At 43.8% G+C, this 23031-nt stretch overlaps 2 protein-coding genes across 6 annotated transcripts in view; one reads left to right on the top strand and one right to left on the bottom strand.

The window, feature by feature from the left end:
• acacb (acetyl-CoA carboxylase beta) overlaps positions 1-13710 on the top strand; it is a 59409-nt gene extending 45699 nt beyond the window's left edge. For all 5 annotated transcript variants that reach the window (XM_060907809.1, XM_060907811.1, XM_060907812.1 and 2 more), the window contains 9 exons: positions 3573-3669; positions 3750-3846; positions 4046-4181; positions 6352-6529; positions 6622-6734; positions 6818-6972; positions 8334-8504; positions 8890-9026; positions 12429-13710. In XM_060907809.1, the coding sequence (XP_060763792.1) occupies positions 3573-3669; positions 3750-3846; positions 4046-4181; positions 6352-6529; positions 6622-6734; positions 6818-6972; positions 8334-8504; positions 8890-9026; positions 12429-12558 (1214 nt within the window). In that variant the 3' untranslated portion in view covers positions 12559-13710. The remainder of the gene's footprint in view (positions 1-3572; positions 3670-3749; positions 3847-4045; positions 4182-6351; positions 6530-6621; positions 6735-6817; positions 6973-8333; positions 8505-8889; positions 9027-12428) is intronic.
• Positions 13711-17850: 4140 nt separating this feature from the next.
• On the bottom strand, positions 17851-23031 carry foxn4 (forkhead box N4). Its single transcript, XM_060907256.1, has 9 exons — positions 22949-23031; positions 20257-20411; positions 20055-20149; positions 19861-19953; positions 19404-19528; positions 19188-19284; positions 18884-19091; positions 18443-18766; positions 17851-18086 (listed from the first exon to the last, which is right to left on the bottom strand). Exons 1-9 carry the CDS (start codon positions 23029-23031, stop codon positions 17851-17853), a joined length of 1416 nt encoding a protein of 471 aa, XP_060763239.1.

The following is a 23031-nucleotide window of genomic DNA, read 5'->3' as shown; positions in this document are numbered from 1 at the left end:
AGAAAATTCGGAAAATACCCCATCTACATCTTGTCTAAGTTTGTTCAGCATCTTGAAGGTGACGTGAGGCAGCGTTACGTGGAAAAGTGTTCCAGGTTGGGGATTGCAGATCCGTACAACTTGCCGCAATCCTTGTTCAGGGAAATTTGGAGCTGCAGTGCCGGCGATTTGCCCGATCTGGCCTACCACGACATTTACAATTTTCTCGTTAATCGTGAATCGTGTTACACTGGCAAAGCCCTCAAAGCTTACAAGAGCCTGGAAGCTTATAAATATTTTGTTGCGGGATGGGTATCCCAACTATACCTCTGGAAGGTTCCTTAGAAGAATGTCTACTTGATAACCTCACGGGTAAGTGGCATTAAGGCGTTTATCATAAAGAGACTGTGCAGGACGTTTTATCGTAAGAATGTTCGAAATCTAAACTCAGTTCCAGATAATGACAGGGTTGTAAATATGTATGTTTTTGTCTGAAAAACTAGCCTGGCAAGCCAGACTAAATGTGAATATTTAGTCTGGCCTCGATCCGTAGACATTTCTGAAGGGTGGGGGTTGAACAACCCGCTGTCTTTCAAACTGTCTCTGTGCTTATGGAGCACTTGCATGTGATGTCGCAGCCGATCCAGATTGTGACAGACCCCATCGTGTCGGTCAAACGCCATATTCCGCCTTCTACTTCTGCTTTTACTTCTACCTTTTCTTCTGGAAAACCCTACTATATACAATTCTACTACAACGGCTGTGGCTACAAGCTCTCCCTACCTGTGCACGGTTTTTATGTTTTTGTGTGTATTTTTGCGTGTTGTTCGTCTGTACCGGACTTCAATATCCACTACAACCGTATGGACTTACTGGACATTGGTTTCCAGCAGAAAATGACGGTTTGTAGCGATTTCCATCACATGCACAACATTCCGGACGAGAAAAAAAAAAAAACATTCCGGACGAGATAGCGAGACCAGCGGGGTCTCCGTGGATTGTTATTGGAAGCAAAGCGAAGGAGGCGGTGTCGGGAGCGGAAGCCAGGCTGTAGAGCCGGCCTGTTGACTAAGCTCAGAAAACAGCCACTCAAATCTCCACTGCCAAGCCTCTACCTCTCCAACGCCAGATCCATGTAAACAAGACGGACGATTTGGAATTACCTTATTCTATTCTATAATCGGCTGGTCAGTGCTATACTCAATACTTAAGTGACTTACCCATCCAGTGAGGATTCTTGTTTACAAGATGCCACATCTGAGTCGCTGACAAATCCTGAATTTCTGTAAAGATAACTGTCCAGAGATTTATAAGCACGCAGTGCTTCACCACTGAACAGCGAGGGAAAGTTAATGAGGTAATCATACACGTCCGGGTATTCCGCTGGCAGTTCAAAATCCGGTCGTGAAAACTCCGTCCGGAAAGCCATAAGGGTCACAAATCTGTAGATCGTTTATTTTAGACATATATCTAGTTATCTGTTCATTAGAAAAATGAGCCGTGTAGTCCGTCGGTTGAAATTGATCCATTCTGTACACGAGTGCAGCAGTATTCAGCGGTGTTTTTGACCGACAAGATGGCGGTTGTGTACTTTCCGGTCACGTGACTGCAAGATCTCTATAGGCCAACGCTCTGACCAATCAGCGCAACTGTGACGTAGTCAGAGCGACAGAAAGCAGTGGGGGAGACCTTGAAATAAATAATTTTTCAAAATGCGTATTAATTAATAAACAGGTTCTAGCTATTAAGAAGTTTGGAGATAATGACCACAAGTTTGGAGTCTGTACCACATACTTAACATACACTCTTTTTTTCCAAGTGTTTTTCAAGGGTTTGCTTAAACTGTTTTTGAGAGTTTTTATTTAGTGGTGTTTGGTGAAATAATTTCCCTTAAATTTAAAATAACGGGAAAATAAGAAACAATCAAAAAATAATGTTTCAAAGCTGTTTATTAATTCTTCGTACTGCACAAACTAGCCCCATCCTTTTGGCTACGAGCGGAGCCAGCTGGTAGATCAGACTTTTGCCATAGCCGGTCGGCAAAACAGCGAAAACGTCCTTCTTGAAAAGGAATGAGCGGAGAGCCTCTTCCTGCTCATGTTTCAACGAAAACTCCAAGTCTAATTCTTCTAAAACTGATTCCAAAGCGGAGTCAAACGCGCGCTGTTCACTAGCCGTAGCCATCTTTCCTGCTGCGCTTTCTCCAGCGTCGCGCAGCTTTGTTGTCACTCCTGCAAAAGCCCGCCCAAAGAATCCAAACAAAAACCTTGCGTTGTGATTGGCGGGCACGATTTGATGCCCGGGGTGTTTTTGTTTATATGGTGCGAGGCTAGACCCACTCGCTAGGCAAAAATATTTTTGGCCGCTAGGCGGGTGGGTCTAGTTTACTAGGCTACTGAAAAACAGTAAATCAAAAAGCTGCGCACGTTTGTGCGGAAGTTGCGCAAATGTGCGCAGCTTTCTGATTTACTGTTTTCTTCTCATACTTCCTGTTTCATGGACTGTAACGGCATTTGCTCATTTAGTAATTTTAATACAGAATTTACTTTGATGAAATTATTCAGACACTCCAAACCCCCCCCCCCCCCCCCCCCACAAAAAAAAATCGGATATGCACGATTCAGCCGTGAAAGGCTCATCCGCCGTTTGCATCCCTAGATATATTACGTTCATTATGTCGTCTTATTAAATCAAATCAGACAGGGAGGTCACACCTCCATAACATCAGCTGATTATAAAAGCACGTCACACACCAACATCCGGGTGACCCTCTGATGAAGACGGAAGTTACACCATCGAAACATGTCAGGTAAAGGAGAAAACTTTTACATGGCTGAAAAAAGAAAACTAATGATTCGTTTGCATCCCTGTTTAAACTCGTAGGTTAACCGGCTAATGAGGCTCGGTGGTCGGTCAAGATTTTTTTTTTTTTTTTAAGTTTTCGCCATCCCTACTATGGATTGGCCTTTCAAAGGCATATATGAGCCAAAAAGATAAAACATTGTCATAGACTAGGCCAGGGTAGTAGGGCTCGGCATAGCCATTTTAAATGTTAGAGATCAAGCGGACTGACGGCCACAAACACTGTACTGTCTAGTTTCTAAGTATGCAGCTATCATTCAATCCGAAAATCAACTTAACAGATGTACTAGGAGTATTGAATTAGATGATTGCACCTACCTGATGTGAAGTGTTCACTACAAATTCGGCTGGTAGAACTGGGGTTCCAGTTTTCTCTTCGCACAGCGGACACCCATTTTGCGCGTCTCTCCTCGTCTGCGGGGAATCTATAAAATGACAGGCCCTCCTTTTGGCCCTGTCTATTGTACAACCAAATGCTGAACAAGATATAACCATTCTCGAAAGATCTACTCCCACACACTTGATAATTAGAACGGGCTCGTCTAAGTTCTATGCGTGGCCTTGCCGTCCGAGATGGCAGATAAACAAATATCACGTGACCTTGTGATGTCACGTGCACGCTCTCTATAATGTGTGTGTAGACCACACAGTGCATGATCACTGTGTAATTGTACATAATAAACAGATATTTGTAAAAAAAAAAATTCTATTTTTATTCATCGTGTTTGTAGTCGTGAGAGGGGCGTGGCAGAGTGGGTTTTTCGATCATGGCACCTTCATGGAGGTGATGTCTACCTGGGCTCAGACTGTGGTGGTGGGCAGGGCCAGGTGAGATTACCCACAGTTCCCTTTACCTTTCGACCAGATATTATATTTTATTATTCACTGAAATCTGTTTTGTGATGCAGGCTGGGAGGGATTCCACTCGGGGTCATCGCTGTGGAAACACGGACTGTTGAGGTCACCATCCCAGCAGATCCAGCCAATCTGGACTCGGAGGCAAGGGTGAGTGACACACGCACACAAAAAAAACCCCAAAACTGCAGTGAAGTGTTTGCTTTTTGACTCGTGTGAATGTGGATTGAATCCTCAGAGCATTTAAACAGGCTTTATAGTGGTGTTTCTGCTTTGTGCACTCAAGGAGCTGTGTAATAAATTGTGCCTGACCCATATAGACCACTAACTGCCCGTGTGTGTTTATCAGATTGTCCAGCAGGCGGGGCAGGTGTGGTTTCCGGACTCAGCTTATAAAACCTCTCAGGCCATGAAGGACTTTAACAGAGAGAACCTTCCGCTCATGGTCTTTGCCAACTGGAGAGGATTCTCCGGCGGCATGAAAGGTGCAAAAGTGCAAAGTCGCTGATTACTCTAACATCACCAAATGCATTTAACTGTCCAGTGCAGGACCTGTAATTATTTTATATTATTTGAAATAACGCAGATTCTTGAAAAACAAGGACAACACTCTCAGCAGTGATGAAGTAGTCAGTGTTGTTAAAGCAGATACGCAGAGTCTTTATTTTTAAATAAATTTCCGAGTGGATAGTATCTCCATCCTTGACTCTTGTATGCTGCATAAATTGGAATAAAAAATATATATTTTTGAGAGTTAAAATCAACCGCAAAGTTGTGATTGGCGCTGCCCTGCTGAGCCAGCCCAGCCAGCCCTGAGCGCATGACGTCACAGCAGGAACCGGTTTTAAGGCCGAGGCCTTTTACAGCTATAGACCAAAGTCATATCAATAAAAAAGTAAGAAATGGCGTTACCGACTCGCTCCACTAACACTGATTTGACGTCATTGATTGTGGGTTGACTCTCATTAAAACAGGATGGGTGCTATAACTTATGCAACATACTTGTACATGCATGCATTTTCACTGATAAAACATAAAAGGCTCATTAAATAATCAGATGAACTGAGACAATCACATTCTGAAGCAAATTAAATAATCTTATACCGCTAACTTAAACACACAATACAAGTTACATGGATTAATCTAAATGCAGGGAAACAACGTGTTTTGTTTTTGTATCCGAATGAGAGTCGGCGCTTACCCGTCTGTGTTCTCGCTTCTCGAAGGCCGAGCTTGTGGCCGATTGTTTTGAAACAATCTGACTTTCAGTTGTTCGTTCAGTTCTCCGTTCATTCGCTTCTTCCACGTAAGGGCGAGATGGCAGCGATATCCAGTTTAGAAATCAGACGGCTGCTCCACTCTTTCTTTCTCCGTTCTCTTCATACGGAGTACTCCGCTATTACTGCTCGGCTCAGGCAATTACTAAAACCCGGGACGGAACGGGATGTCACCAGTTTTAGCAGCAACCCTTGGCTCACACTCCAGGAGGACTGGTGCAACTGAACTTTTGCTTTTTCATGGATGCAAACGGCGCGCCTTTTGGCGGATGCCGCCTTTTTCACGGCTGTCTTGGGGGACTTGTGTGAATCATGCAGATCCGATGAGGTTTTTTTTTTTTTTTTTGGGGGGGGGGGGCGTTGGAGTGTCTGATTATAATTTCATCAAAGTAAATTCTGTATTAAAATTACTAAATAAGCAAATGCCGTTACAGTCCATGAAACAGGAAGTATAAGTATGAGAAGAAAACAGTAAATCAGAAAGCTGCGCACATAAAGCCAATTGGCTGCGCGCCATTATCTGCTGCTGGCTGCACTTCACTGCACACGCAAGGATTTCCATTAGTCCAACGTAAGTTACGTAAGTTACATAATTGGCTTTACGTGTGCAGCTTTCTGATTTACTGTTTTCTTCTCATACTTCCTATGTTTCAACGCTCCAACGCCCCCCCCCCCCCCCCAAAAAAAAAAAAAACCTCATCGGATCTGCACGATTCACACAAGTCCCCCAGACAGCCGTGAAAAAGGCGGCATCCGCCAAAAGGCGCGCCGTTTGCATCCATGTTTTTAAAAAAATATATATATACTTTTCTTGTAGTTTTCTTTTTCTTTAAATGTTGGTACTGCACCCTCTTTCAATATGGGCTTATAGCCAACGCTCCTCAACAGATCAGAGGTCTCGTACGAGTCTTCAGTAAAATGTGCAGAGCAGAGGAGAGACCACTTCATAGGCGCCCAATCCGTGAACTTCTTGCAAAACGCGTCCAAATCTCTGCAGTTTGAACATTCTTGGGCCATGAATGCAACGTAAATCCACCTTCTGTCGTGTTGCTGGCAGCTGCAGCAACACATCTACATGGCATGGCGATAAATTAGCTCAAAATGGAGGTTTGGCATTGCAGTCAGCCCTGTGTTTTAGCATAGCGGAAATGGCGATGAGACCGATAGACTTCCTGTTGTGACGTTACGGACGTCAAGGTCATTCACTCAGACCGCTACCTATATAAATCACTTTAATCGTAAAAATTACTATATTAGATTTATTATTAACGCTTAAAACTATTCCTGTGCCATTCTTGATGTCTCAAGGCATTTATAAACGAAAGTGAGGCCATGGCTCTGCATATATGCTTTAATATTTAAACTTCCTGTTTGTCAGACATGTATGACCAGGTGCTAAAATTTGGTGCATACATCGTGGATGCTCTGAGGGAGTTCCGTCAGCCCGTATTGGTCTACATCCCCCCACATGCTGAGCTGAGAGGAGGATCATGGGTAGTGATCGACCCCACCATCAACCCCCAGTATATGGAGCTCTATGCTGACAGGGAGAGCAGGTGAGTTCATGAAACCGTTTTTATTTAAATTTTATTGCTTCTTCAAGTCTATTTCCTGACATGCACACCTCACTCTATATCCCTGTGTGTAGGGGAGGTGTGTTAGAACCAGAGGGCACGGTGGAGATTAAGTTCAGAAGGAAGGATCTGCTGAAGACCATGAGGAGGCTCGACCCTGAGTACTCCCGGCTGGTCCAGCAGCTCAGTGAGTGGACATTCGTGTGTGTGTGTGCGCGTGCGTGCGCTCGCTCTATATTCATTCTGTATTGGTGCTGTTTGTCTTGTCAGGTTCTCCAGATTTGTCAGATAAGGACCGCAGTGATGTGGAGGCTCAGCTCAAAGGCAGAGAGGAGTTTCTGCTGCCCATCTACCACCAGGTGGCCATACAGTTCGTCGACCTCCATGACACACCTGGGAGGATGCAGGAGAAAGGAGTCATCACGGTAACGTATTCTGCAATCTTGGATAATTAGTCAAGCTTAGTGTACAAGTTCTTAACTTTAAAGCCAAAAAAGTTTTTACAAAAATTAAAAACTTTTGTGATGCTATGGATTGAAGAAATGTGTCTTTAACTCCAGGTTAATTGTAGTTAGCAGCTAAAAAACAAACTTTTTAATCATTTTCTTTGAGTCAGAATTTGCTGTGTCTGATCAGAGTGATTGGCAGTGACCTCTTAATGGCAGCATAAACGTCTTTGGTCAGTGCTAGCAATAAAATAATAATAATAATAAGTTAAATTTATATAGCGCCTTTCAAGAAACCCAAGGACGCTTTACAATTATAGACAAGGAAAAAAAAATAAAGAAAATAATAATAATAAAAAATAAATAAATAAATAAATAATAAAAAGTAAAAAGTCCACCAAGTAGGGGTCAGGATGTAATTCCCGTGGTGTAGCAGCCACAGTCACACCAAAAGGCGCACGAAAACGAGTCCCACATCTCCAGCACCGACGCCGCCAGCAACATCGTTCGAACACCACGCCATGGATCCACAAAGCGAGCAAAGAAGCTCCGCCACGCAGAGCGCTGGTGTGTCCCAAACCGTCTGCACAGCCGCTGCGACGCCACCGAGCAACATCGCTCGGAACATCACGCCAAGCGTTAAAGCGCAGAGTGCTGGACAACCACGATGTTAAATGAGCAACGAGCCCACTGCAGTCCACAGCTGGGAGCGCAGGCATCACCCACAGCGAACCAAGGCCTGGAGGGAACCGACGCCCAAAACTGGGTCCGGAGCTACACCACCACCGGCGGACAAAACACTCAAACAAACATCAAACTACACACAAACACAGAAAAAATAAATAAATAAAATGAAAATTGAAAAAGAAAGAAAATTAAAAAAAAAAAAGCTCTGGTGAGAAGCGGCAGCCAGAATGCGCACAACGTACTCTCAACCGTAAACGGAAACGAAAAAAAAAAGTAAAAGTATAAATTAAAGACAATAAACTGAACTGACATATAATTCCGGGTTTTACAGAGAATATTGAATAGTGGTGTATTCAGGAATGCAAATAAGTTGACAGGGTTTTTAAACCAACTAGGGTTGGGTATAATCTCTCCTTTTCCATGCTTTGTTGAAAAAATGAACATGTAATGCAGGTTAATGCTTTTAATAAAAGATAGTGTGTGTATAATTGATTGATTGCAGCAATTCTAACACACAACTATATTTCCTGAGTCTGAAGTATTTGATGTAGACTACGTATCTCAACCAAAGCTGATAATCGGAGCGTTCGTAATGCTGTTTATCTCCGGATTGTGTAAATGGTGGTGGTTTGCCCTGGTCATGTGTTTTGCAGGATATCTTGGACTGGAAGAATGCGCGGACGTTTTTTTACTGGCGTCTGCGGCGCCTCCTGTTGGAGGAGAAGGTGAAGAAGGAAATCTTGCAGGCCAACAGAGACCTGAGCAACGGCCATATAAAGTCCATGATGCGTCGCTGGTTCATCGAGACTGAGGGAACGGTCAAAGTGAGACAAGAAGCTCTGTTCATGATAATAAAATACCTTCTCAATTTTCTAAGAACAAAAGTGACAAAAGCCACAAGCTTGGAGTTTGAAATATTTACTTATTAAACTATGAAACGTTATTTTTAAAACCCAAACACCATATTAAGATTTTATAGTGATGCTTTTTTTTTATAGTTGTTGCATTTATGTTAAATTTTATCTTATTGTTATTAGAAAAATAAATTCTGTATAGAGAGAGAGATCCCTAAAGCTCTTAACAGGCTTGTTGGCAAAGTTAGCATTTCTGACTTGTTTAAGTATCTGGTTTTTGGTATCTTTCCATGCTTTTTAGTCATTGGAGCATCATGATGAAGTCTTTATTGGTTAATCTTTATGTATTGTTCAGGCTTACCTGTGGGACAGTAATAAAGTGGTGGTGGAGTGGCTGGAGAAACACCTCTCACAGCAGAAAGGGCTGCGGTCAGCTATCAGAGAAAACATCAAATACCTGAAGAGGGACTACACCCTTAAACACATCCGCAGGTAACCAACACACCATCCATCCATTGTCCACCGCTTGTCCGGGTTGCAGGGGCAGCAGTTTAATCCCCGGCCATCTCCACAGGTGGGTGGACACTGAGGGAGGCATTCCCAAGCCAGCCAAGAGATATAATCTCTCCAGCACATCCTGGTTCTGCCCTGGGGTCTCCTCCTGGTCAGAAATGGCTGAAACACCTCACCTAGGAGGTGTCCGGGAGGCATCCTAGACAAATGCCTGAACCACTTCAGCTGGCTCCTTTTGATGTGGAGGAGCAGCAGTTCTACTCTGAGCCCCTCCTGAATGTCTGAGCTCTTCACCCTGTCTCTAAGAGTGAGATCAGACACCCTTCAGAGGAGAACTCCTCCCCAACCCAGAGTGGGCAATCCACCCTTTCCTGGCTAAGAATCATGGCCTCAGACTTGGAGCTTCACACTTGCTTCACACTTGACTGTAAACCGCTCCAGTGTAGCCAATGAAGCCAACAGGACCACATCATCTGGAGAAAAAAAAAAACAATGCGATCCTAAGCCCACAAAGCTAGACACCCTTGACCCCTTGGGTATGCCTAGAAATCCTGTCCATAAAATTTATGAACAGAATCAGTGATGTAGGGCAGTCCTGGTGGAGTCCAACACCCACCAGAAACAAGTCTGACTTGCTAGCAATGCGAATCAAGCCTTTGCTCTGGTTAGACAGAGACCAAATGGCTCAGAGCAGCAGGCCCAGTACCCCATACTCCCAAAGCACTCCCTACAAGACACCCCTAGGGACACGGTCATATGCCTTTTCCAAGTCCACAAAGCACATGTAGACCAGTTTGGCAAACTCTGACATAGACCTTCCCAGAGAGGCTGAGAAGTGTGATCTCCATAAAGTTGCAACATATCCTCCAGTCCCTTTTCTTAACAGTGGGGACCACCAACACGGTCTGCAAATCCCCACTGTCCCCAACCTCCACACAATGTTGAAAAGGCATGTCAACAACATTCAGAGTCTTAAGGAGCTCAGGGTGAATCTCATCCACCCTGGAGCCATGCCACTGAAGAGTTTTTCAACTACGTCAGTGATGTCAGCCATGGTGATGGGAGAGTTCTGCTCTGAGTCCACATTCCTCTAAGGAAGGCATGTCTGTGGCATTCAGGAGATCCTCAAATCATTTCTTCCACTGCCTGATTGTCCTTAGTTGAGGTCAGCAGCACTCCATCCCCCTGTGAACAGTATGAGCACTGCTTCCCCCTCCTGAGTTGTCTGACGGTTTACTAGAATCTCTTTGAGGCAGACTAAAAGTCATGTCCCATGGCCTCACCAAATTCCTCCCACATCCAAGTTTTTGTTTCTGCAACTGCCAAAGCATGGTGATGGGAGAGTTCTGCTCTGAGTCTCTCTCTTGCTTGGCTTTCCGGTATCTGTCAGAAGCCTCCAGAGTCCCACCAGCTGGCCAAGCTCAATAGGACTCCTTCAGCTTAATGTCTCCCTTTACCACTGGGTTTGGGGTTTACCACCATGACAGCCACGAACAACTTTACAGCTACAGCTCTGTACAGCCACTTCCACAATGGAGGTGTGGAACAATGTCCACAGCCTCCCTCGGAATGCAGTAGAAGTTCTGGCCGAGGTGGGAGTTGAAGATATCCTGAACAGGAGCCCCAGCCATATGCTCCCAGCCCACCCTTACTATAATTTTGGGTGCATCGGGCCTGTTCGGTATACTCCCCCACTATCTGATCCAACTTGCTACCAGGTGGTAATCAGTTGACAGCTGAGCTCCTCTCTTCCGCCAAGTCTCCAAGACATACAGTCACAGATCTGATGATACAGCTACAAAATTGATCATCGACCTGTGACCTAGGGTGTCCTGGTGCCAAGTTAATTTATAAACACCCTTATGCTTGAACATGGTGTTCATTATGGACAACCTGATTAGCACAGAAGTTTGTCCAGAACTCCAGAGTGGAATAGAGCTCAGCCCCTCTAATCTCCAGGAGATTCCAGAATGTGTGTTGAGGTGAGCCTGACTATATCTAGCTGGAATCTCTAAACCTCCTGCACAAAACTCCTTCCCTATCAGAGAGGTAACATGTCCCTAATGCCAGTTTCAGCAGCCAGGGTTCACACCACCAAGGCTGCTGCCCAATCCACAATGCACCGGACCCCTATGGCTCCTCCTGCAGGTTGTGGGCCCACAAGAGGGCAGACCCACAGCTGGGCCCCATGGGTAAAGGCACAAGTGCCACAAGGCACTCACCTGATGTGTCCCTTTCCCAGGCCGGACTCCAGGGTGAGGGTGAAATATTGTGATTTTGACCTTTTTATAGGAGTATTCAGAATCACACTTGGTCTGGCCCCTCACTTAGGACCAGTTTGCCTTGGGAGACCCTACTAGGGGCAAATTTCCCTCCAACAACATGGCTCATAAGATTACTTGGGCACTCGAACCCCCCACTGTAATAAGGTGGCAATCCATGGATGGGTGACCAACACGCTCTCAAACAAATAGATGGGTAACTAACGCTCCCTTAAACACATCTGCAAGTAACTCACATGCCCTCAGAAACATGCACAGGTAAATGACACACCCTCAGACACACATGCAGGTAATTAACACGCCCTCAAACTCATCCACAGGCAACTGACAGGCCCTCAAACTCATCCACAGGCAACTGATGCCCCTTTTCCACCAAAGCAGTTCCAGGGCTGGTTCGGGGCCAGTGCTTAGTTTGGAACTGGGTTTTCTGTTTCCACTGACAGAGAACTGGCTCTGGGGCCAGAAAAAACGGTTCCAGGCTAGCACCAACTCTCTGCTGGGCCAGAGGAAAGAACCACTTACGTCAGCAGGGGGGCAGAGTTGTTAAGACCAACAGCAATAAGAAGATCGCCATTTTTAAGCGGCGAGAAGCCGCAGCTGTACAAACGCGAAGTCATCCATTATTATTATTATTGTTGCTGTTGCTGCTGCTTCCGTGTTTTTGCTTCGATATTCGCGCCAAGGTTTATGCAAACATAGCGACGTAACTGACGTATACAGTGACATAATGACGTGTCCTCCTTTAGCACCGCGAGCTATGGAAAAGCAAACTGGTTCTCAGCTGGCTCGCAAGTTGAACGAGTTGTGCACCAGCACTGGCCCCGAACCAGCCCTGGAACTGATTTGGTGGAAAAGGGGTATGACAGGCCCTTAGACACTTATTAAAACAACCTCAATCTTGTCTGCAGGTAACTGAGGAAAATGTTCCATGATTTGCAATAGTGTAAGGTTTTTCAAAATAAATCAAACATATTATGTGGCACTTATAACCCCCCACCCACAAACAACAAATTAATTCAACTCAGCTCATTGTTAATTCCAGGTGTAATGCAAGTTCTAGCTGAGCAGTGTCACTTATGAACCGTGTCTGTAATTTCAGTCTTGTGGAGACGAATCCAGAAGCAGCAATGGACTGCATCATCCACATGGCTCAGAACATCACTCCATCTCAGAGGGCCAAAGTTTCCCACCTGCTGGCCACCATGGAGAACTCGACCAACACCAGCTAACACTGTAATACGCATTAACACACCAGTCAGCGGGCATTGGTTAGCCTGGATGCCTGTGCTTCTGTAGGTAAGAAAGTAAAAGATTAGTGACAAAACAAGGATGCTTTCTATATTGTCTGTAAGAACCGGAATGACAAAAAAGAGTGCACACATAATGGCCAAAGCCACTTGAGTGCATTGTGCACACGTTGGGCATTTCACATTGAAGATGTTATTTTTGTCGAACTATTTTGTAAGATGTTTAAACTCACCAGTGTTGCCTTGAACTGAATGCACAAAACCAAGCACCTTCACTCCTTTCCATAAGCTCTGTCTGCCTTTCACATTTTGCACACTAATTATAATTATGACTATTTCACAATGAAGATTGTAAAGCTTTAGACCCGAGGTGGCACACTTCAGTTCTACAGAGCCTCAACAATGCTGAGTTTGGCCCTTATTAACGCACAAAGCCTCAGCAGGAGAAACGCTAAACTCTGCAGTGCGTTCCGTTTCCAAACCTGTGTTTTTAACCCCGATTGTGAATGAATGTACAATATCAAGCTTTATGTTAAAATATTAATATGCTGTAAGTGGTGTGTTTTTTAAGATGCACATGCGCACAATTCCAAAAGTGTTAATTCAGGGAAACTGTACTGACACGCCGAAGAAACAAACCGATTTGTATGTAGTTTTTGATGCAAGTAGCAGTATTATGAGGAGAACCACTGAATCTGTAGGAGCCGTTTATGGGGACTTTTAATGTATATTTGTGTAGTAACTCAGGTTTAATAGGTTTTTGTTGTTGTTGTTGTTGTTTTTAAATGTGTATACGTATTTTGAAAAGAAACCTGCCAGTATATGCCTTTTAGCTCATTTAATTGAAAATAAAAACACTAGGAGCATTTCAACAGAGATCTGCACGTTATATATATCGCATGGTTAGCGTTTACATTGAGAACACTAGTGATAGCTGTAGTTGCACACAAGCTTTATGATAATGCCGTTTGTTTCATGACTCATCTGGATTGAGGGAAAACATCAGCAGTGATTTTGGAAAATGTCTTTAATAAAGTGCCTGAATTTCACTGTCTTATCGGGATGTTTTTAAAAAGATGACTGCCATATGATGTATGCCTCAAATAAAATGGCTGAAACGTTCACACACACCCACATGGTGTTTTTGCGGCCTTTTTTTTTTTTTTTTTAACTGTACAGTATTTGGGTAGTTAATGAACACATGGTGGGTTTACACTTTAAGTTGGTGCTACATGAGGGTATTTCTGAAATTATACTGTACTAGCTTACAGTGGTGCTTGAAAGTTTGTGAACCCTTTAGAATTTTCTATATTTCTGCATAAATATGACCTAAAACATCAGATTTTCACACAAGTCCTAAAAGTAGATAAAGAGAACCCAGTTAAACAAATGAGACAAAAATATTATACTTGGTCATTTATTTATTGAGGAAAATGATCCAATATTACATATCTGTGAGTGGCAAAAGTATGTGACCCTTTGCTTTCAGTATCTGGTGTGACCCCCTTGTGCAGCAATAACTGCAACTAAACGTTTGCAGTAACTGTTGATCAGTCCTGCACACCGGCTTGGAGGAATTTTAGCCCGTTCCTCCGTACAGAACAGCTTCAGCTCTGGGATGTTGGTGGGTTTCCTCACATGAACTGCTCGCTTCAGGTCCTTCCACAACATTTCGATTGGATTAAGGTCAGGACTTTGACTTGGCCATTCCAAAACATTCACTTTATTCTTCTTTAACCATTCTTTGGTAGAACGACTTGTGTGCTACCACCACCATGTTTCACAGATGGGATAAGGTTCTTATGCTGGAATGCTGTGTTTTCCTTTCTCCAAACATAACGCTTCTCATTTAAACCAAAAAGTTCTATTTTGGTCTCATCTGTCCATAAAACATTTTTCCAGTAGCCTTCTGGCTTGTCCACGTGATCTTTAGCAAACTGCAGACGAGCAGCAATGTTCTTTTTGGAGAGCAGTGGTTTCTCCTTGTAACCCTGCCATACACACCATTGTTGTTCAGTGTTCTCCTGATGGTGGACTCATGAACCTTAACATTAGCCAATGTGAGAGAGGCCTTCAGTTGCTTAGAAGTTACCCTGGGGTCCTTTGTGACCTTGCCACCTATTACACGCCTTGCTCTTGGAGTGATCTTTGTTGGTCGACCACTCCTGGGGAGGGGAACAATGGTCTTGAATTTCCTCCATTTGTACACAATCTGTCTGACTGTGGATTGGTGGAGTCCAAACTCTTTAGAGATGGTTTTGTAACCTTTTCCAGCCTGATGAGCATCAACAACGCTTTTTCTGAGGTCCTCAGAAATCTCCTTTGTTCGTGCCATGATACACTTCCACAAACATGTGTTGTGAAGATCAGACTTTGATAGATCCCTGTTCTTTAAATAAAACAGGGTGCCCACTCACACCTGATTGTCATCCCATTGATTGAAAACACCTGACTCTAATTTCACCTTCAAATTAACTGCTAATCCTAGAGGTTCGCATACTTTTGCCACCCACAGATATGTAATATTGGATCATTTTCCTCAATAAATAAATGACCAAGTATAATATTTTTGTCTCATTTGTTTAACTGGGTTCTCTTTATCTACTTTTAGGACTTGTGTGAAAATCTGATGATATTTTAGGTCATATTTATGCAGAAAAATAGAAAATTCTAAAGGGTTCACAAACTTTCAAGCACCACTGTATATATGGATATGCTTTAGAAGTTGCTGGGGAAGTCCTTTAATGTGTAGAAGGATTTGCTGTCGGATAGCGTCCATGATTGTTTTGGACATACTTGGATACAACAAGCACAGTTTCCTCCATGCCACTCTTCATTTCCTTGCTTATAAATATAAATAATCAGTAATTACAGTGAAGGATTTTCTGCCAATTACAACACAGCAGAAGCTACAGAAAACACTAACATGCAAACACGTGAAAAATAAAAACACCGTGGATCCTTTTTAATAAAACAGGAAGTAGCTTAGTTACAGGCTTAAAGTGTACACAAAGCACCTGAAGAGGGGATCAGGCACCGGATATCAACCTGTCATTTTCTCTCATTAGAATCACCTCGTAATTAACAGACTGATTAGGAAAACGCATGTGCTGATCACTGATACAACATGGACAGTGTGGTTAGAGTGGACGCTTCAAAATACCATCACCTACTTATGCTCTATTCAGGAGTGAGTGAGTGAGTGTGCTTATGCTACAAACCCTTGTAGAATAAGATTACTTATTTTTGGAGAAGTGAAAAAGTGTAAGTATTGTGATTTCATGTTCAGCTGTTGGAGTTGTATAGCGTAATGTCAGCACATGTCTAGTCTGGAAAAGGGGAAAAAAATATTGGTTTGCTAATACATGGTGCAAACAAAACGTACAACATCCAAATGGTCCCTTCAGCTGTATATATGGAAGACTCATATGTACATAACCATTCATATACACTGCCCTGCCCAAAAAAAAAGGTTGCTCCGCCTTTAGCTTTACATCATTACATCATGCATTCGCCGTGGCATTGTTTCGATAAACTTATGCAATGTCACAACATTTATTTCCGTCCAGAGTTGTATTAAATTTTCCCCCAAGATCTTGTGTTAATGACGGGAGAGTTGAACCACTGCGTAAAGTCTTCCCCAGCATCCCAAAGATTCTCAGTGGGGTTAAGGTCGGGACTCTGTGGTGGTTAATTCATGTGTAAAATGATTCCTCATCCTGCCTGAACCACTGTCACAATCTGAGCCATAATTTCATGCTCGTGCCATCAGAGAAGAAAAAAATCCATCGATGTGATGTGAACCTGGTACATTCAGATCGTCCGCTGACTTCATTTTATTGCCCCATAATGTTGCTGAGTCTCGACCTGACCAACTGAAGCAACCCCAGATCATCACACTGCCTCCAGGCTTATACAGTGGACACTATACACGATGGGGCGGAGCTTCATGAGCTTCCCTTCTTACCCTGACATGCCCATCACTCAAGAATAGAGTCAGTCTGGACTTATCAAACCACGTGACCTTTCTCCATCACTCCAGAGTCTGGTCTTTATGCTCCCGAAGCCTTTTCTCCTGATTAGTCTTACTAATGAGTGGGTTTCTGATGGACACACAGCTGTTTAGTTCCAATCCTGTGAGTTCTCATCACATAGCTATGAATTCTACTGTTTTTCTTTTTAACTATACAACTTCAAAGCAAGGGGCGGCACGGTGGTGTAGTGGTTAGCGCTGCCGCCTCACAGCAAGAAGGTCCGGGTTCGAGCCCCGTGGCCGGCGAGGGCCTTTCTGTGCGGAGTTTGCATGTTCTCCCCGTGTCCGCGTGGGTTTCCTCCGGGTGCTCCAGTTTCCCCCACAGTCCAAAGACATGCAGGTTAGGTTAACTGGTGACTCTAAATTGAGCGTAGGTGTGAATGTGAGTGTGAATGGTTGTCTGTGTCTGTGTCAGCCCTGTGATGACCTGGCGACTTGTCCAGGGTGAACCCCGCCTTTCGCCCGTAGTCAGCTGGGATAGGATCCAGCTTGCCTGCGACCCTGTAGAACAGGATAAAGCGGCTAGAGATAATGAGATTAGATGAACTTCAAAGCATGTCGGTGATCTCTGATCATAGTCAGTCAGGATTTTTTTCCACGAAGTTGATGGTTCATCTCTATCCTTCCAGGTGTTAATAATGAGTTGGTCAGTTCTGAACCCAATTCCAGTCGTTTTAGCTAAAATTCTTCTTGGTAGGTTTTTCTTTGCTTGATGCAGGACAATAATTTGACCTTCTGAAATGCAGTAACATCTTTTCCAAGAGCATGGGACACATCTTCTGACATGTTTTGTTTAAGAAATGAGAAGCTACTCACTGCATCAGTTCGGGTCAAAAGAATTGTCGCCAGCTAAAACACATTAATTGCGCCAGTAATTATGCAATCGAAGGCTCTTTACTGTATGTACGTGCTTATTTAACTCCAAATGGTGACTTTTTTTTTTTTTTGGCCGGGCAGTGTATTTTCTAATTTTCTAGAAATGAGCTGTTTGGTTCACTTTTCTCTCAGCACTGGAGACTGATTCGTGTCAAACATCATACATGTCCCTTTTTATACAATCCGAGTTCCAAAGGTTCTGTGTCACTAGTAGTTTGTGTAAGGAAGGATGTCCATGAATACAGTCATGAGAAACTATTTTATTAGTATTATTCTGGCTTTAAATCGAAAACCAAAGTGTGCATTGTTGGTCCTTTGGAGTAAAGCTGGTCTTTGCTGTTTGGTTGGTGCATGTGACTGTGTGTTTAATGCAGGACAATGGGTTTGCTGCTGCCTTGTGTGCTGATGTACTGGTTGGAGAATCCATCCACCGTGCTGTAAGATGTGTAAACGCCCGAGAAGGGAATTTCAGCAGCACTGGACACTGGTGTTGTGCTCACACCCTCCAGATCACAGTCAGAGAGACGCAGGGGGGAGTTACTGAACGAGCCCAGGGCCTCCAGGTTAAAGCTGTCATCCTTCATCTCGTCCCACAGGTTTCCTGCAGATAAACAAGGAGCAGTGAGTGAGGGGCTTTAATCTCAAACTAGTATGATACCTTCCAGGCACTTAATCACTGATCTCACACTGACGAGACGTGACAAAGGGCGGAGAATGTCTGTCTAATCTTACATAGTGCTGTACCGAGAGAATACACCGTGTCAATAATTTGCCACCGTTGGATGGTATTAGCATTTATCAAACACAAAACGTTCCTGCTCACAACTGGGACAAAAACTTCTTTGTAATCTTTGATTAAAAAAAAAAAAAAATCAGATCATTTATCACTGTTTATGACATCATCTGTTTATCTCGTTCAAAAAATTCAACTACAAAACAATTTCTCATGTCACCAACCTTGCAAAGCGAAATCCATGATGCTGGGGTCCAGAGCATCCACCTCAGAGTGGACATCACTGTGGACACTGAAGATCTCCGCTGGTGGTGGTGGTGGTTGTTGTGGTTGTTTGACGAGCTCAGGTACAGGGTGGAGTGGTGGTGTTTGAGCAGGAGCCGGAGATGTTGGTGCTATCCGGGGCTGAGTGTGGAGCTGCAGCTGGAGCTGATGGTGAACAGTAAGACACTGCAGAGACAAAACCGGCTGAGGAGGAGGAAGCTGAGGATCCAGCGGTTTCCGCCTGCAGCTCTCTGGCCGATCTGTGATCAGCTTGTCTAATTCATCTGAGTAAGGACGTGAGGGGAATGTCAGAGATTCAGGCGAAAAAATCGCAGTTAAATCAAATCTTATTGATCCGTTATCTCATCTGATTACTAAAACACCGCGTTCCTGATACACACCTGGGTTGGCCATGCTGCGTCGGATGGCCGTTAGGTCTTTACGCTTCCACTTCTGCATCTCCTCCTCCATCTTGTCGATCTTGGCTGGGTTGAGAGCCCACAGGCAGCCCTTCCTCGATGAGCCGCTCATCTTGTTCTCCACTTTCTCGAAACATTTATTCAGAGACAGGTTGTGCCGCACGGAGTTCTTCCAGCCGTCCGGTGCCGTCTGACCGTCCCAGAGAATTAAAACCATGTAAGATTTCTACTAAATCGGTTCTGTTTAGTACACACACACACACTGTCTAGTTCTATATGACATCACCTTAAAGTAGGGGAAGTGTTCCTTCATGAAGCTGTAGATCTCGCTGACTGGGAGACTGCCTGTTTTACTGTTCTTCAGAGCCATAGCAATCAGGCAGCTAGAGAGGGACGGAGAAGCAGACGGGCTTTATCATGCCAAGTGTGGAAACGCTTGACTGTGGACATCTACTGACCACCAGTTGTTTACAGTGTATGATAGATGTGTATAGTGTCTCACCTGTAGGAGTAGATGGGTTTGGGGAAGGTTTTGGGTTGCGTCTCCTGGCTGTGTGGAGTGTGGATCTGCTGCTGTGTGAATAAACTCTGGTTGTTGAAGTTGCTGTACAGTCCTCCAGGAGAACACTGAAACCACAGCAAACGCACAGGAATGAATCAGCATGAAGTGCTGGCATGTAGACTTTTTATATTATTATAAGAAGTTTCCAAGATCTGATGAGCAGAGGGTGGCTCCAGCCTTGTTGGAGAACAGTCGGCTGCGGCAGGTTAAAGCATTTCAGTATCTCTCGAGCTATCCAAAAATATCTGAACATATCACGATATCAGATGCTGATGATCAGTTTCTCCTAAAGTTGTTAACAGGCTCAGTCGGGTGTACTAGATTAGAAACAAAATAAGAACCAAACTCTACATCTATAAACTACACTGAGGACGTGACTGGTGTTTGAGTGAAGTACCTGCTGGTTGGACTGGGAGAAAGTCATCACCTGCTGAGAGGAGGTCTGATAGACCGAGGCAGGACACGGAAAACTGGGAGAAAACTGCGGCATCTGTGAAACAAGAGCAGAGCCTCAGGATACTGTTGCAGGTGCAGTATGTTCTAGTGAAGTAAAGGAGCTGTGGACAGAAACGTGCGTCAAATGTAACTCACGCTGTTGATTCCCAGAGGGCTGTGCTGCATGTTACTCTGTAGATGGATCATGGACGTCCCTCCTCCAGCCGCGCTCATGTTACTCAGCTGAGCTGCTGTAGGTTTGTAATCACGCAGGTAAAATCAGGATCTTATGAAGTTTTCTATATACACTCCGTGTGTGTGTGTGTGTGTGTGTGTGTGTGTGTGCGCGCGCGCTGACCTGTGTTCAGTTGGTCCTGAGTGCTCATGCTGAACTCGGCTCTGCCTGAGCGGAGCTGCTGCAGACGAGGGACGTCCACTGAGGTCAGCCAGGTCAGAGACTGGAGGTCACCGGGGTCAAACTTACACAGCTCGGACGCATCTGAGGTCAGAAGCCTAAACACACACACACTTAATTTAGCATGAAGGAAGTAATACACTTTAGATTGAGGATTTAAAAAAGGGACGGCTCTCAAAGGTTTATTGAGGAAAACAAAAAGCATCTTGCACTCCAAAGTCAGGATTTATATATTAAGATATAAATATACAGTATTTGTAAACAATTCAGTGCATTCTTTAAAAAAAACAACAGCAAAATATTCTGCATTGTTCTGAATTAGGACCGGATGGATGGATGGATGGATGGATGGATGGATGGATGGATAGTGTTGTCACTAGTGATGATGAGGAATTGTCAATAAATGCTTTTTAGTTGTATTATTATTAAATAATAATGATTTTCCCACCTTTTCTTGAAGGATTCAGAAAAAAAATTGTTTACTTTTGAGATAAGAAATTTTTTTTACATTGCTTCAAGGGAGCACTGAGAGGAGACGAGAGGGAGAGAGAGAGAGAGAGGGGGAGGCCCTCCAATCCTCTCCACTTGCTCACTATTGAGCCTAATAATTGGGGTCACTATGACAACCCTCACTATTTTCGGTTATTTTTGCAGACACTGTAGTACACCCCCCCACACAGTTTAGTCAGGTGACTACTGGCGCTTGTCAGCCATTGGCTGAATCGTACGTAAACAGCGGATCGTTTGAAACGCAGTTAACGGGGCTCGCGCCTGTCTGCAACAGTTGGTCCGGCCTCGTTGAAAAATGATCACCTATTGTGTCAGCGAACGACAAAATCTGCACCACGGCACGTGGCGCTATTGTTTTCCTCTCCTCCCTCCTCCCTCCCTCCCCTCCAGCCCCTGATTGTCTGTCGCTCTTTTTCTTTAACCAACCCTCTTGCATTAATCTGCTGGAATGACAGGCTTCACACAAATAGGATGCCATCTGTTTGGCTGTCCTGTTTCCACCCCGAGCCGGGCCCTTCTGCCCCTCCCCCCAGGGCTGTAAGAGGGCTACACAAGGCCTGAGGGGGTAGACGGGGGGGGGTAAATAAGGCACACTTTCTGTCTGTCACCTGAATAAATTACATCAGTGGAGAGGAGAGATACGGGACGTGGCCTCGGGCTGCCCAGCCTGCCCCATTAAAGAGGCTATGAATAATCATCCACTGCGCGCGCGCGCGCACACACACACACAGTCAAGTGTAACTTTAGACTGAAGCTTAGAGGTACTGGCCACAGAAATGACACCTCAACACCACACACAGGGTTTAACAGCGGCTTATTGTTATTGTACAAAAGACACTTCGTTGCATGACACCTGGTCGTCATCATACCATCATTATATCTAATTTTCTTAATTCTTTAATGAAACACTACACCGCAGGCTTTATGATCGAGAAACAAAGTGAAGAAGCCTCTGTGTTGTTTGTTTAAGACTTCCTATTGGCCACCTGTTCAGAACGTGTCAGTCCAGAAATATACTCAAGGAACTTTTTTGTTTAAAAAAAATATACATTTTATTAGTTGTTTTACCAACAAATCAGAACAAACTACAGATATCCAGAAATCATGCTCAGCTTTTCATACATGTTAGCCAATGCTTTTTTATTTTATCCTCCATGCATAGATACTACACTGCTGTATTTCATCAGGAAATTAATAAAGCGTGCTTTCCTTATTATAATAACATTTGGAACAAACTAAATAAAATTTCTAAAGAAATGAGCAAAGCAACATATAAATGTAATGTTGAGGTCACAGACACATGCCATTAACCCCTGAGCTGCTTCTCCAAGCTGAGCAGCGACACTATAACCCTGACAATGCAACACAAACCTGGAATAAACTCTTAATTAAACCCAGCATCGATGCCCTGCATTAGGCTTTAACACGATTATTCCATTAAATACTCTGTTTATATTAATGCACACACTAAAGAAAGTCACTGTCACTATTAAACTGAACAGCATCAGGGAGAATTACATCACATCCTCAGAAAAGATTCTCATTTCAGACGTCTCATTGTAACCCGACGGCAATTAGAGTGAAGTTAGAAGTGAAGAGGAAAGGGGATGATTTTATTTGCTCACTGATGCAAACCGTTAAGTGTCCCTGAAAACAAGGGGGAGGAGGTGGTGCACCTCGGACCTGATGCTTTCTGACACGTCCATTCAGGGCCAAAAATGATTCGCTCGCTCTTTTCACAAACTGCCCGTTTCAGTTTACAGAACAAAACAAGGAAGGAACGGTTTGAAGAAATACAGCAGGAAAATTAAATGGGCAAAATAAAAAAAAAACCCAGAAAATTTTGATCAAATCTGCATTTTTAAAAAAAATGTCTTTGCTAAAAATCATGCAGTCTTTTGATTGATTAATTTATTATTATTAGAGGATAAATGGGCTTTTCTGTTTTTGTTTTTAAATACTTTTTTTTTAAAAAAACCCTTCTTTATGTATGTATACAGAGAATTTAAGTTCTCAAGAAAAAAAATGACTTCAGTTCAGTATTCTCAAAAATCTGTTCTTTTTCAGGTGAAATGCAACAGTGATCATCCAAAAGGGAAGAAAAAGTAATAACTCGTGTTTTTACCTGTAGTCCTGCGCGGAGTTCTGATTAGGTCCTGAATTTGTCGTCAGTCCTGACATCCTGTCTGTACAACCAGCTTCAATCAT

This window comes from Neoarius graeffei, chromosome 24 (genome assembly GCF_027579695.1).
Source record: "Neoarius graeffei isolate fNeoGra1 chromosome 24, fNeoGra1.pri, whole genome shotgun sequence".
NCBI lineage: Eukaryota > Metazoa > Chordata > Actinopteri > Siluriformes > Ariidae > Neoarius > Neoarius graeffei.
Note: the sequence above shows the minus strand (reverse complement) of the source record. Positions and strands in the feature narration are given on the sequence as shown.

Coding starts and splice junctions, on each gene's coding strand:
- foxn4 (XM_060907256.1), bottom strand. CDS start 23,031: ATGATTGAAGCTGGTTGTACAGACAGGATGTCAGGACTGACGACAAAT. Junction 20,412..22,948: donor AACTCCGCGCAGGACTACAG/GTAAAAACACGA, acceptor GTGTGTGTTTAG/GCTTCTGACCTCAGATGCGT. Junction 19,092..19,187: donor AACACTTCCCCTACTTTAAG/GTGATGTCATAT, acceptor TGGGACGGTCAG/ACGGCACCGGACGGCTGGAA.